Raw genomic sequence first — 14,234 nt, 5'->3', positions numbered from 1 at the left:
ATATGTAAATAAGGCTAATGTATGCATAATAATGTAAACTAATGTTTGATATGATGAACTGTGTTCCATGTTCTGCTTTACATCAGACTTAACTCTTCCAGCTCTTTGTGGTCGCTTTGTCTCTCTCTGTACTGATTTTGTGTCTCTTTTTTTTTTGTCGTTTTACGTTTGAAATCTCTTTCAGAACAATGTACACCTCTTTGTGGATGTTTTGCCTCTCCATGTTGGTGGTTTAGCATCTCTTGAATCTCTTTGTAGATGTTTTACATCCGTTTATGGCATCTATTGCATCTGCATTTTTTTTTATTGTTGATGGTTTTACATTGTTTTATAAGTTTTTGTAGTCGCTTTGCATCTCTTTTTGGTCATTATATAGTATTTTGCAGGTGAAGACCAGGTGCCTCGTGACTCCTCGCACCCCTGGGCCTGTGCCCGGTAGACCTGTTCGGTAATCCATCCATGATGACACACTTAATCGACGCAGCCTCTGAACACAGGTGGGTCATTTAAACCATCTATCTCCACTCTGGTATCCTACTTACATATTATTTATTTGAAAGCTCTGCTACAAACACCTGCTATTAGCACTACTGCTGCTCACATTGCCGTTTTAAAAGCCCGCTAGTTCACCGACAGCGCGGTCACGTCGCATGATGAGCTTAAAATGAAAAGATATAAAAAGTTTGAGTCGCTGACCAGACTCTGCTCGGCGGCCATTTTTTTCTCTTCTGGCAGATGTTTCCTGTCAATTTAGGACCTGCTCCAACTCTGACCCAAGGATTTACGCGACTGTCCGTGGAGATCATCACTGCTTTACTTCACCAAGGTAAATATTTTTCCATTTCTAATATGCCTGTCATCATGTGCTGCGTCTCTGCTCCGTTCCCTCGTTGTTTGGTTGCATAGAGAAGCTCAGGTGTGCGCTGCTCCTCAGCGGAGGTGAACGACAAACCAATAATTTAGTCTTCACCTCTGAAGTATTTTTGGAAAACCGAAACATTTTATTGGAAGACAATTCTGATAAAGTGTAAATCTCACTTCTGTGGCGCTTGGCTATGTTAGCTCTAGCTTAAGTGTGGAATTGGGCTCATTGTTGTCCCCTTGTGGTCGTCGGGGGAAAAACACCCACTACAAGTGCACCAGAACACTTGACTGGGATTGGGTAGATTTATATAAAGTGTTCTCAAACAATAGTTTGGGGTTTTACAAGAGAATGCTTTGGCTGGTATTATGTCCCATGGGTGTGTGCGTATGTTGTCTCTGCTTTAGCTTCTGCTGCTGGATGCTAATGCTAAATTTGATTAGATGTTGATAGAATTTTTTTCTTCTTGTGGCTGCTGAGCTCATTTTTCTTTTGGTTGCTGTTTGGTATACATCATGCTTTACTTGTGTCTGTTTACACTGTGGTGAAATATGCTTGATTATCATTATGAGCGCTGTTGGCTGTATTGTATTTTGTGGCATGTTTCCTCGTTGCTGTTGTTTTGGGCAGTTTAACATGACTTCTCATGCACACCACCCATTCATTCATGTAATCATTTCCCTGTTATAGTGGCTGGATTGAAAACTCTACATGGCTTTTGTCACGCACAATATGAAAAGTCACAGCATTTTCACTCAAATGAATGTGCTTTACTATTCTTCACACCCAAGCTACACTACATCTAACTTATTTAGTTCAATTTCAATTTTGTATAGAGCCAAATTACAGCACACATTACCCCAAGGCACTTTACAGGGTAAGGTCAAGACCTTACCTAGGTCTTAGTGTTGTTGTTGTTGTTGTTGTGATGAAGCCAGAGCCTAGCCACCAAATATCAACTATGTGTATATATAGTATTCACATAATAAATATGTTGCCTGGCTAAATGCAGTTAATTGCTTATTTTCTGGCTTAATTCTGGAAAAAAGAAAGCTGCTTGGAGTTGAATATTTATATAACAGAAGCATTTAAATGAACAAATAATGACTTTTCTGTGTTTTCTATGCCTCTCCAAGTCATGTTATCCAAAGCCAAGTGCATAATGTTTTATGGACCTTCTGGGTCTGTATAAAAAATGACTTCAGCTTCTATTCAGAGGAACTCAAGTCAATATTTTGCGCCCCACCCCCTCCTATGGACAGAAGCCAGATATTTTACCACACTGATGGTATGCAGCCTCATGGTGGTGAATGGAATTCCTTTGCTATTGCTGCAGCTTTGTACACTTTGCAGACTCAATAGTATGACATAATAGTTTGTAAGTATTTGCAAAAATAGTGACGTAGTAGTTCAAATTCTTCTTCTCTCTAAGCCTCCTGTAAAGGCCAATATTTTACTGGCTGTGAAACTGAGGTGAAAACTTTGACAAAAGGAATATTGCCAGTTTATTTTTTAGATAAAGTTATGGAAAATGTTTCAGTATATTTAAGAGGTTGTTGCTTGGAGGTTGCAAAATAATACAATTTTAAATAGTCAGCTGGAGCTGGATAAAAATTGTCCCATTTAGATCTGCAAGGTTTATTCAGTTGAAGTTCAGGTAATTGTGTTGTTTCTGTCTTGCTAGCTTTTTTTTTTTTTTTACTGTGTTAGTCTTGGGTCCCTTTTATATATGCAAAGCCTTGCTCATAAGGTCCAGAGAGGGAAAAAAATAAAATGAGGCTGAAGGGACTTAACAGGCAGGTCTGATCCAAGCGGACAGACTGAGCGCTCTGAAAGGTACAGCGAAAACAACGTAATATGAGATTTTTAATGTTCCTCACCATGGGACACTTCCTCGGATGTTAAAGCCACACAAAAACACCCATTCACACAGAGGCAGACAGACTCTCCTGTAGATAAACATTAAGCTATACTGTATGTGTTTATAGATGTAACTTGATACAATGCATAACCACATGTACAGACGCACGTTTTCACATCTTGAGTCTAGTTTTCGAATGATTACTTTGAGGGGAACTCCTGGATTTTGTAAAGAGATGCTTCATTTGTAATTCCTAAAAGTTTTCCCAAACTATCAAGGGGCTCGAATAAGAAAGCAAACCACCAGCACTAGGCCCTCGAGCACAGATCTGAGTCTGTCTACCATGCAGGAGGAATAAATCAGATAAAAAGCAGAGAGAAAAAAGGGGAAAAAAAAGACAGTGAGAGCGAGTGAGACAGGGAGAATAACACTTTAAAAACCCCTCCTCCCTAATTTTCCACACAGATGGAGGCTTAAAGCACTTTTCAATGCAGTGCAGCTTTCTCCAGTTTCACTAAAGCATTTCAACTTGTCTCCACAAATCCTCCCTGAGCTGTGTGCTGCTGTTTTTTCAGATATAAACTTTTTGATTTGATTCAAGAAAGTCTTATTTTAACTAGCCTACATAGAATTCACAAAACCCAATTTTCTTTCGCCTGTTACGCACAGTTTTGCTTTGTTTGAGAAAAAGTCAGTTCAGCTGTAAGTTCAGTTACGTTGGCTAGATTTCTCTCAGAAAGAAAGGGGCAGACACAGAGACGCACTCATTCATTCTCTCAAACACAACGGTAGTGAAGGTAAAGAGGAAACGGTGGCACCGGCCGACTCACCTTTGCACCAGGAGAGCCAGGGAAGCCAGGAGCTCCAGAAGGACCGACAGGGCCCTACAGAGACAAAAAGACAGACTTTCAGCTCAACTATTATTCACTGAGAGTTCTAGGTGTAGAGAAGTAGAGGCTACTCTCATACTGCAGAGGGGTGTGTGTGGACAAGTGAGGGTTCGGAGAAACAGGGATGTTTGGTGTTTATATACTGTGTTTATTATTAATACTCAAACCAAATGATGAAAGTGAATTAAATGAGACTCATGATGATACTCACTGGGGGACCAGCAGGGCCGGGCAAGCCATCATTTCCACGGGCTCCCTAAAAATAGTAAGAAATGCATCATCAACACGTGACAGAAAAACAGTAGGACAAAGGTTTCCTTAATAATGGGATGTAAATAGTTTCACACAAGCTATTCAAATTAGCAAACTGGTCCATGAGAGTAATGTAATGGATTAGGCTTTACACACTCCTCCAAATTACAGTGCACTTATTACCACAAGTGCTACAGTTTGGTACAATAAAAGTAAAACCCCTAAACTGCACTCTAAGGATATGCTCACCAACTCTGTAGTAGACACTAAGAAAGCCAAGGAAGCATCTAAACCATGTGTTCTGGATCAGATGTTAGTTTTGTGTCCAATAAGAGTTTTTAGGTGAAAAAAAAAGACACTCACAGCAGCTCCACTGGGTCCAGGACGACCTCTCTCACCGGGCAAACCACGAGGTCCCTATGTAGACGAGAGAGAGTGGAAAAGAAACCGTCATAATCAGATTACTATTCTAATTAAAACTGGGATTGTACATATTTTCTCTTGTTGATGTTTGATTGTTGTGATGTCCAGAAATTCATACCATTGGTCCAGGAGCGCCGTTCTCTCCGGGAGCGCCAGACTCACCCTAAAGAGAGGGAAGATTTAGCTGTTAGTATGGCAAGGCAAACTTAACTAAAACTGTCTACGGTTTGGTTGAAACCCCATTAGTTGTTACCTTGGCAACATCTATTTCTGGGGCTATGTAGTCTAATGTCAATGAAAAATCATCTTATAGGCCGAGCAAATGTTATTTGAGCTGTTGTTGCCTTTTTTAATACTAGGTTTTATCCATTTTAGTAGGGCCGACATCAACACAGACGAACTAACGGACCGCAAAAGAGTTGGTACACACATAAACAAATCTTACCTTAGAACCAACAGCTCCAGTCTCTCCCTTTGCTCCATCAAGACCTGGATAACCCTAAAACATTGCACAGAGAGAGAGTGCATAGTTAGGAAACCAATAATAAGAGCACAAACAATAACCAAACCTAATTTTCCTGGAAATCTTCAACAAACAAACACACTCACTCTGTGTCCCTTGATGCCGGGCAGACCAGGAGTTCCTGGGAATCCACGAGCTCCCTATAATAGAGGAGAGATGATGCACAAGTTTAATATACAGTGGAGGGAACAAAGATAAAGCAGAGAGTATGAATTAATGTTAATGTCAAGATTTCCTCCCCGGGTCGGGAACGATTTTACAACAAGTTCTAAAGCAAATTAAAGTGTCAGATGGGGTGGAATTTTTTTTTTTTTTTTTTTTTTCAAACAAACTTTCAAAAGTTAAGTCCTGTTTTGGCTCCAGCTAATATTGGTCACTAAATGCTCAGATTCCTGGCTTGAGATGATAAATGACTCCATCTAAACTCAAAATATTTATCACAGTATTAAATATCTGAAAGTGTTACAGTAACTTTCCGATTTTAACACTAATCAAAATCTAGATACGCTTAGTCTAGATTTCTATCAGTCATGTGCTTTATTGTATAATCAGTATAGAGTGAAATGTAAAACTACGCTGGCAGTTTGAGTTGATTTAGGCTCAGTAACAGTAGTAGTTGTGTAAGAGTTCATAGATGTTGGGCAGTTCCCACAAATCTTGTTTTATTGCCAATGAATCAGCTTCAGTCTGAGAGCTAGTATAAGAAACTCTTGCACCTCATTATGATACTGATTGCTGGCCACCAAAGAGACAAACGAAACAAAACCCTTGAGGATATAAAGTAAGGCCTCCCTTTAGCAAAATGCCCTGTTCATAGAAGAGTTGGAATGAATCCACAGAACTGAGAAACCTCACCTGAGGTCCAGTAGGTCCACGCTCGCCTGATTTGCCAGGTTTGCCAGCTTCACCCTAAAACACAAACGGAGAGGGAAAGTTGTGTAAAATAAAAATATAGTTAAAATACACAATAAATTGTGTCAATTTGTTAATTTCATGTAAGTGCTGCTTTTTAAAATGTCAAATACTGTAGTATAGTTAATATTGTTGACGTGAGAGTGAGCACCCCTAGTGGACACAATGTGATATGTCATGTCTGCTGCCATCATGTGGCTAAAAGTAGAAATTACACTTTGATGTCTGTCACTCCTTTGTAAGGTAAATAAGCAATAGATATGATGAATGTCTAAATGTATGGCAGTAATGAAACATCTTATTTCTCATAGTTTTGATGGAAAGAGTATCGACAGTACAATGTAAAATAAATAATTTGCAACATTTCTAAAAAGAAAAAAAAAAAATATTTCTATGGTAGTGTAGCAGTAATAATACCCAGCTACAAAAAAATCAGACACTGTAGTTATAACAAGATGCAGAAAATAACATTCAGAAGAAGAAAGGTTATGAAATAGTAGAGTAGTAATTAGAGAAATATAGTTGAGTTATACTAAAACAAAGAGCTATCAGAGACCAATAAAATCAATTAATGATGGAGACACTGTGATTTATACTTTATAATAGTATACTAAACAAATATAAAAAAATCAAAGCAGTATTTCTTTGTTTTTATGAGAATATGTGTTAAAAGGTCACGAACGGGAAATCAATACTCAGCATAATTCACCTATGACAATCATAACAGTGACACAGTTCTTGTAGTTCCTGTAGTCAGAAAAGGCCTCAAGAGAATTTCTTTCTTTCTCTGGTGGTTTAAGGTCAAATTTAAATGCAATACATTGAGGCCCCATTCAAGTGAATGGGGAAATTGGTCTCAGACATTTGGACCCCATCTGTATGTATTTCTAGTTTTATGAAGTTGTGAGATACTTACATCATCTCCAGGTTTTCCAGAAGGTCCAGGGGGGCCACGGGGACCCATGGGGCCCTATTATTATGAGTAAAGAGAAAACAAGCAAAGGTGAGACACAGTTACCATTTATAACCAACAGAGGGCAGCATTTTGAACTTTGGGTCAAAATTTATAGCCTGTGGTGACAACTATTGTTCTCCTTGACAGCAAACCTAATGAGACACATAAAACAACCTTCTTTACGTGACTTTAATAATCATTCAACCTGTACATATTAAACTTACTGACATAAGCTGCCATTAATAATGTGTTTACTATTAAGTTAATCAAAAACAGTTATCTTGCTCATCTGAAACACATTGAACATTTGCTTTATTAATATGAGCATCTCTTTGTACACACTGAAGGATTTACATTCCTGACAATATTATGACTCTTCATGACAGTGTTATTCAATATGAAAAGGTCAGAATCAGCAGGATTTATAGAGGAGATTAGGCCAAGAAGATGGAACAAATATATTCATTATAAAGTTCAGCTGTTTCCAGTCTGTCTCTCTTTCTGTCTGCCAGTTTCTTCCTTAGGCTTCTCACTTATCTATTGGTCTATTGGTCCTATCTTTATTTAGACATCTAGATGACCTTACTCTTTTCTTCTGTATTAGTCTGTCTTGAGTAAGCAAGTGAAAATGTAGACAAAACAAAACTCTGAAGTCCTCATATTGAATAAAACACTGACCCGCAATAACATAAGGGATGTTATATTAAAAAGAGAAATATATTAATGACATGTTGTTAATTTTCTACTCTGATGGAAAAAATCCCAAAACTGACTCATTACAATTTCAAAGGCTAAAATTATCTCTGCACTTCACAAACACTTCACTGTCAAGTTATTTTCTGGTAGGAAACTTGATTTTAATTGCTCATAATGATGTGCTGGCAAGTAGGGCACCTCCACCTGCTTATCTGAACTCCACAGGAGCAGATTAACACAGCAGTGAGGAGACCCTGAATTGTCTACCTGCTGAGGGAACGGGAAGGACAAGGATAGTGTAAACTACAGGAAGGGTAAGAAAGGGGAGAGGGGGTGCATCGAGGAAATGGAGAAAATTCCGAGGAGGAATTGTAAGAAAAACAGAAAATGAAAACTAATGGAAGGGCTTAAGGCTTAATTCTGTCAGAGTTATTTGAGGAGAATAAAAATGAGCAGGAGAGGTACCCTGCCTTTCACCATTAGATGTCAGGCTTCACACAGATGTGAGTTTGTGACTGTGAGGACTGACCAACTGTGAGGGTTGTAAAAGTTGAAATGTAAGGAGCTGGCTAGTCAAATACAGGATATATAAGTTAGTGGCTGGCAATGAAAGGTTAGAAAGTGTTAATGGAACTAAAGTATAGCTACAATGGGGCAGCTGTAGTAAGGTTTCCACATAGTAAAATTGAATAGGATAAGGTTGAACAGACTGTTATCCACTTCAGTGATGTTTTGGTTCTTTTGTTTTTTGTTTCTCTTGATGAGCTTTTTTTTTTTTTATAATTATTTTTTAAATAGCATCCTGTCTCACTTGCACACACTATACTGTATCAACAATATCTGATTTTCCTTTTTACTTTACCTGTTGAAGTCATTTGAAAGCTAATAGTGCTTTTGTGGATTATGCCATCCTTTTTAAAAAGTTAGACACGAGTAGAGGGAGATGGATGAAAAAGAAAAGAAGAAGAGAGGCTTATCGGCGCCTGGAGGGGAGACATCTAAAGAGGTTATGAAAAAGGCTGTAGAGCAGGAATTTATAATAAACCATGTGATGTGGACTGGGGAAGGAGTAGCACTCTGTGGGACACTTACAGATTGTCCGGGCTCGCCAGCCTCTCCTGGGTTGCCTTGGAAACCTTGTGGGCCCTGAGATGTAGAAAGAAGAGACAGGCTGTTTGATGAGAGTGTAACTTTTTTAAATACACAGTGGCAAACAAGAAGCTAACAGAAAAAAAGACTGTGGACCAATCATGAACTACTTTAATAACTGAATAAGTGTTTTTGTAATTTTTAAGCAAAAGTTCAATGATGTGAATCCTTGATTGCAATGTGACATGTTTAAAACAGTTTCAGTATATCAACTGTGGGCTTTAGGAAATCATGACGAGAGCATTTTCCACTGTTAACTGATATTTTATTGACCAAACAATTAATCAGTTAATCAAAAAAATTATAAATTTGATTTGAATAGGTCTTATGTAGGAAGTTTCTAAATATGTGTAATTTGTAGGGATGCAACTAAGAATCATTTTCATTATTAATAAATTTACAGGGTATTTAAATGTAGTGAAAAATGCCCATTACAACTTCCTGAAACCCGAAACCCATTCTTCACATGTCTTGTTTTGTCCGACCAAAAGTCCAAAAAAAGGTGTTCGGTTTAGGGGCAAATTCTTCACACTGAAGAGCATGAAACCAAAGAATGTGTAGGTTTTTTTTTCCCCACTGTTTTTGCTTGAAAAATGACTGAAGCAGTTAATTAATTATCAAAATAGTTGCTTTTTTTTCTGATGATTGACTCATCGATCAATCAGTTGATCGTTTCAGCTCTAGGCATTTGTAACAGATGCCACTACCCTAACCCTAATTCAATTTCACATCTTAATTTACAGTATAAAATGAAGACTTGGAGCATCTATACATTTAGCAAAATCGACACCTGCAGCAGCCCAGAGCAGAAACGCACAAGCAGTCGTTACAAAACTACTTCTTCGTTAAATTACTGTGTCTGTTCGTCTACATTGCAAACTGCAGTTTTTTAAAGTGACACTTCTTCCCTACAAATGTCAGGCAACCTGTTTCCTATCTAAACGCAGTCTTAGGTGCCTAAGAAGAAAATACTTCTCTCCCAATGTGGGCTTAGGGTGATAAAACCATCAAGTTGAGGCAAGTCAGCTGGCACTGCCTAAAACTTAATAGCTTTACTCTGGAAGTTAGAGCTCAGTTGTGGGCAGGAACAGAAAGAGGCAGGGGAAGTCGGGGATGGAAGGTGAAGCCCAGTAGGCTCTGTGAGAGGTAAATTGTCAGGTGTTCTACAGTTTGTCTGGGTTGTGGCATAGGAAAAAGCCCTGGAGCCTGCAGCTGGGAGAAGAAGGGTTCTCCGTGTGCCACCCTCCTCCATAAAACAGCAGACACTCACAGTTAAAACAAAGTGTGTGTGTGAGTGTGAGTGAACATTAATCTCCTATGTATGGTGATATGCTCTCTGCTGGTCATTTTCTGGGTCATTATTGTTGTTAAATTATAAATAGATATTAATCTAACTCTTGTTAAATACACTCAGGGGGTGTAGACACTGTGGCATACTGTATGTACGCAGCATCAATTACAACTCTTAAGATTCAGTCTTCAGTATCCTGTCAGTGACTGAACACAGGTCTCTTCTACAGGCTTGTGTGTTGTTCGGGGAGAACAGGAGGTACTTACAGGTGCTCCGGAGGGGCCAGGTGGTCCTCTGGGTCCCATAGGGCCCTGAGGGGAAGAAAACAGACCACAACATCAGGCTAACAACATAGTTTAAACTACACAAAAACAGGGTAGTGCACAATTATTTTACACATTTTGCAATTCTGTTTAAGTGTATTAGGAAGAAATCCTGCACTCTTCTCTTGTCCACTTAAATTCTGTCAGAAGCTATAAAAAAAAAAAAAACATTTCACCTGCTTTGCCCTAAAGCTACACAAAACTTAACAGCTCTACTTGTCAAATCCATAAATCGTCTGAAATTCCTAAGGGGCATTCAGACTTTCTGCTACTCTCTATCACTCTTTTCACTTGTTTTCACCCCCCTCCCCTCTTTCTTTTTCTGTCAGCTCCTTTTCCCCAAGTCCTGTGTGTTTCTGTAGTTCAAAGGTCATCAGCGGTAGTGCTGTAATCTTAAGGGAAGCGCTTGAACTCTACATGACTTATTTCACTTTGACATGGAATGAAAAACAACATAATACTGAGCTATCCGGGTTTAGAGAAATTCCTCATCCCAGAGATGTGAGATTTCAGGCACCAGAATAGGACGAGGTGAGATTTCTTAAACTAAATTTTCCCCAACTCGACCTTAATCTCCTCAGCGAGTGCTTCTGGCTGGAGTCACATGCCTAAGTCATTTCTACTTTAGCTTCATGCATCAGTGCTCAACAAGAGAAAATCACATTCTGTGGAGGTGATGAGCCAAATCTTCATTATACACTCGCATACACAAAGAAAATCAGCTGTATAAGAAGGAACAATGGGGCTTTATGAGTTGCTGTCAATAACGTTTCACAAGATTCTATCCTCTAAGTAAGTTAAGAAAAATGATTCAGATCACTTGGGACAGCTTTACTCATGGATGAAAACATATTCCTTTCAGTAGGCTTGCTTTTATAACCCCTCATTTCAGCATCATGGTTATGCTTAAAAAAAAAATCGGGCATGGCAGCCAAAGAAAACGTCACAGCACGGCACAGTGGTCCTCAGAGGGGAATGAAAGTCACCTTTCAGTGGGTGTGGGAACCCTTCACCACAGCGGGTAGAAACTTATCAATGGGGCTCTATATCTTCAGGAACTACTGAATGTGTGTTTGAGGGACAAGCATATGTGTGCTTATGTGTGTGTGCATACGTTTCAGTAAGAGTGTTGTTTGAGGGTTTGGTATGTAAGTGTATGGATACGATTTGGGGTCGTGTGTGTGTGTGTGTGTGTGTGTGTGTGTGTGTGTGTGTGTGTGTGTGTGTGTGTGTGTGTGTGTGTGTGTGTGTGTGTGTGTGTGTGTGTGTGTTGTGATTGAACATCAGTCCAGTCTGTTCTTTCACTGCTCTCCCCCAGCAGGCTGGTAAACGCCAAAGTAAATGTGGGCTGGCTTCAAAAAGGCCCAGCACTGTGGTGCACTGTCAGACATGTGGAAGGACAGTCAGTAGGAGTGCAGCCACACACACTGCTGCTAGCTGTGGGGATCTGATTGACTCCAGCCGCTGACGCCCCCCCCCCTCCCACACAAACACACCATCCACCCCTCCTGGTGTCTCAAACCTCTGCTGGGCTGAGACACTGCCAAGCCGCTCTGTGGCTCTCTAAACCAAAATAGCTCCCAGTGTGCTCCTCACTCCAGCTCAGGCAGGCTGCCATGCCAGCTAACCGACGGCAGCAGTGGTTTTTCAGGGGTTTGGAGTATAATGACAATCAATGGCTGTTTCCTCAATTTATAAAATTACCCCTTGTTGCTCCATGTGTGTTTACTTGTCTTCAGGACGCAGAATTATTTTCTTCAGCACTTGGGAAACTTCTCACATCTATTTAGCACATATGCAAGGCTATTTATCACTTGGACTAGTCTTAAATCAGTAGTCTGTGTAGTTTCTTCCCAGCCTTGATGATTTTAAATCCTACATGGGTATCTCCTCTTCTGGTGAAGAACAATGGTGATGATGTGTCCATCTCGTAGTTTACAAATTTGATAACCATGTGATGCTTCTCTGGTTCACTTAAGGAAGTCCACAAAGGTCAAAGTGCAGAATCAGCCACAGAAAAAAAAAAACCCCACTGGAGCTGGTTGGCATTCAGCATTTCACTCCAACACCTTGAGATGTTGCAGATGTTGTCTGATGCTGAGACCCGGGTCTTCATGTGGAGAGACAAGTCTGTCTAAGCACTTGGCTTTGCTCCTGACCGCTCAAAATGTTGCATCCTAGCAGATTCATAAGCAGCTGACTCTTTAAAAAACAAAAACAAAAACAAAAAAACAACAAAAAACAAACAAAAAACCCCAAAAAACACAGGAGTGGAAGCAGCTCTCATCATCACTGGCTCACCATTGGTCCTTGCATCACACCCATCTGTGCGCCGCCAGCCTTCTCGTCAAAGCCACCAGCCATCTGAGCAGCAAAGTTCTGAAAAACACAAAAAGAAAAATTAGTGAACTCAAGCTTTTAAAGTCATCTGTTGTCACATTGACTGCAGGGTAAAAAGCATCTGTTTGGAATAGACTGAAAAGAAAACAAAAATGAATTGGGGGGGCGGGGGGGGGGGGGGGATTTCATCAACTTTAAAACTGAGCTTTCGCTCCTTCAGTGTCCATGATGCAAAATTGAAGTATCTTGTATTGTTAAATGTGTTGGAGGGTGCGGTGTCACATTGGCAGGATAGGGGCTGTCAGCAGCAGAGCTTATTATGTGAATCCTGATGCAGACAGAGGGCATGTGAACAGTTTTCATCTCTCTCCCCTTCACAAAGACTCTCCTTGTCTCCCCCCTCCAAGAAAGGCTTTTTCCCCTCCCTGGGTCTATCATACTACCTCCTGCCCTTCCACCTCCCCTCCCCTCAGTCCACCTCCTCCCTTCTTTTCTCCTGCGAAGAATGAGAGGCATTCGATCTATTCTCTCTCTCTGCATCCACTCGCTGTTGTCTTTCGGCCTCCTCCCATTGCCAGCAGTTTCCCACATCTTTTGTGCTCTTGAATTCTTCCCTGCTCCATTTTACCATTCTCTCTGCTTATTCCACCCATTCAAAGTGAACCCGCTCTTGGCCCTGCATCAGTGTTCGACCTGTCAGCTCCTGCGTCTGCAGTGAATGCCAGTTCGCCACCCCTACTTGTCATGAGATACTTACTCCGCCGAGGCCAGGGGGTCCATTAGGTCCTGGAGGTCCAGGGGGGCCGGGGTTTCCGGGGGTGCCAGGCTCACCATCTCTGCCACGGGGACCAGGGGTTCCCTGAAATAGATAAATAAATAAACAAAAAATCTATAAAAAGGACAAGAACAAGACCTAAGGTAGTTTCATAATGAGTACTTGTTATTTGTAGTGACTCATGGCAGATGACCACTGCAGATTGTTTTCGTTATCACTTAATCTTTAAATTCATCATTTAGTCCAAAAAATGTGAGAAAATTGCAAAAATTTCCAAATTCAAATGTCTTTGTCTGACCAACAGTCCAAAATTGAAAAATATTAATTTTCTATTATATAAAACTAAGAAAAAAACAAATATTCACATCTGAGAAGCTGCATCCAGAGAAGTTTTGGTATTTTTACTTTAAAAATAAAACATCTTAATCTTAATTATATTCTTATGCAATGTGCCTTTTTTAAAAGAAAAGAAAGACACATATTTGAAATCTAATGCAAATGAATATTACACCTCCTTGATTAAAAATCCTCCTGTTTTGATCTTATCGTTATGTCAACTATAAATACACCTAGCCAAATAACAAGGACTTTCCAAGCATATATGAGTACAGAAAAAGTGTTAAATGATAATTGTTACAACTCAGCATTGATTCATTTTTGGCCTGTGTGTATACCAATCGAAAGTTATACAATTCAATACAAAATACAGATTTATTTCCTGCAGGGCTGTTGTGCATGTTGAAGATTTATCAGCCCAAATCAGACAACCTGGCATACCTCTGTGCATGTAGTGACAAATTACCCTGCAAGGGGATCCTGAACAAAGAATGTGTACTTAACCTCTGCTAGCCAAAACTCAGTCCACCTTGTGCTTAAATCTACATAAACAAGACAAGCACACGACATAAACTCAGCGCCTGCATCCATTATCACGTACAAGTGCTGTTGCATTAATGTGATGATCAAAGCCAGGCGAATGCGG

The 14,234-nt window shown here is 39.9% G+C and overlaps 1 protein-coding gene and 1 long non-coding RNA gene across 4 annotated transcripts in view; one reads left to right on the top strand and one right to left on the bottom strand.

Moving 5' to 3' along the window:
- The window catches only part of col2a1b (collagen, type II, alpha 1b), a 49,596-nt gene that overhangs the window by 27,214 nt on the left and 8,148 nt on the right, over positions 1 to 14,234 (bottom strand). For all 3 annotated transcript variants that reach the window (XM_056364121.1, XM_056364128.1, XM_056364138.1), the window contains 12 exons: positions 13,235 to 13,336; positions 12,439 to 12,516; positions 10,081 to 10,125; positions 8,467 to 8,520; positions 6,640 to 6,693; positions 5,667 to 5,720; positions 4,898 to 4,951; positions 4,734 to 4,787; positions 4,407 to 4,451; positions 4,229 to 4,282; positions 3,825 to 3,869; positions 3,554 to 3,607 (listed from right to left, as the gene is read on the bottom strand). In XM_056364121.1, coding sequence (XP_056220096.1) covers positions 3,554 to 3,607; positions 3,825 to 3,869; positions 4,229 to 4,282; positions 4,407 to 4,451; positions 4,734 to 4,787; positions 4,898 to 4,951; positions 5,667 to 5,720; positions 6,640 to 6,693; positions 8,467 to 8,520; positions 10,081 to 10,125; positions 12,439 to 12,516; positions 13,235 to 13,336 — 693 coding nt within the window. The remainder of the gene's footprint in view (positions 1 to 3,553; positions 3,608 to 3,824; positions 3,870 to 4,228; positions 4,283 to 4,406; positions 4,452 to 4,733; positions 4,788 to 4,897; positions 4,952 to 5,666; positions 5,721 to 6,639; positions 6,694 to 8,466; positions 8,521 to 10,080; positions 10,126 to 12,438; positions 12,517 to 13,234; positions 13,337 to 14,234) is intronic.
- Positions 99 to 14,234, top strand: part of LOC130161149 (uncharacterized) — a 50,944-nt gene continuing 36,808 nt past the window's right edge. Inside the window, exons 1-2 of the long non-coding RNA XR_008826101.1 lie at positions 99 to 497; positions 736 to 826. This is a non-coding gene — a long non-coding RNA (uncharacterized LOC130161149). The remainder of the gene's footprint in view (positions 498 to 735; positions 827 to 14,234) is intronic.

This window comes from Seriola aureovittata, chromosome 2 (genome assembly GCF_021018895.1).
Source record: "Seriola aureovittata isolate HTS-2021-v1 ecotype China chromosome 2, ASM2101889v1, whole genome shotgun sequence".
In the NCBI taxonomy this organism is placed as follows: domain Eukaryota; kingdom Metazoa; phylum Chordata; class Actinopteri; order Carangiformes; family Carangidae; genus Seriola; species Seriola aureovittata.
Note: the sequence above shows the minus strand (reverse complement) of the source record. Positions and strands in the feature narration are given on the sequence as shown.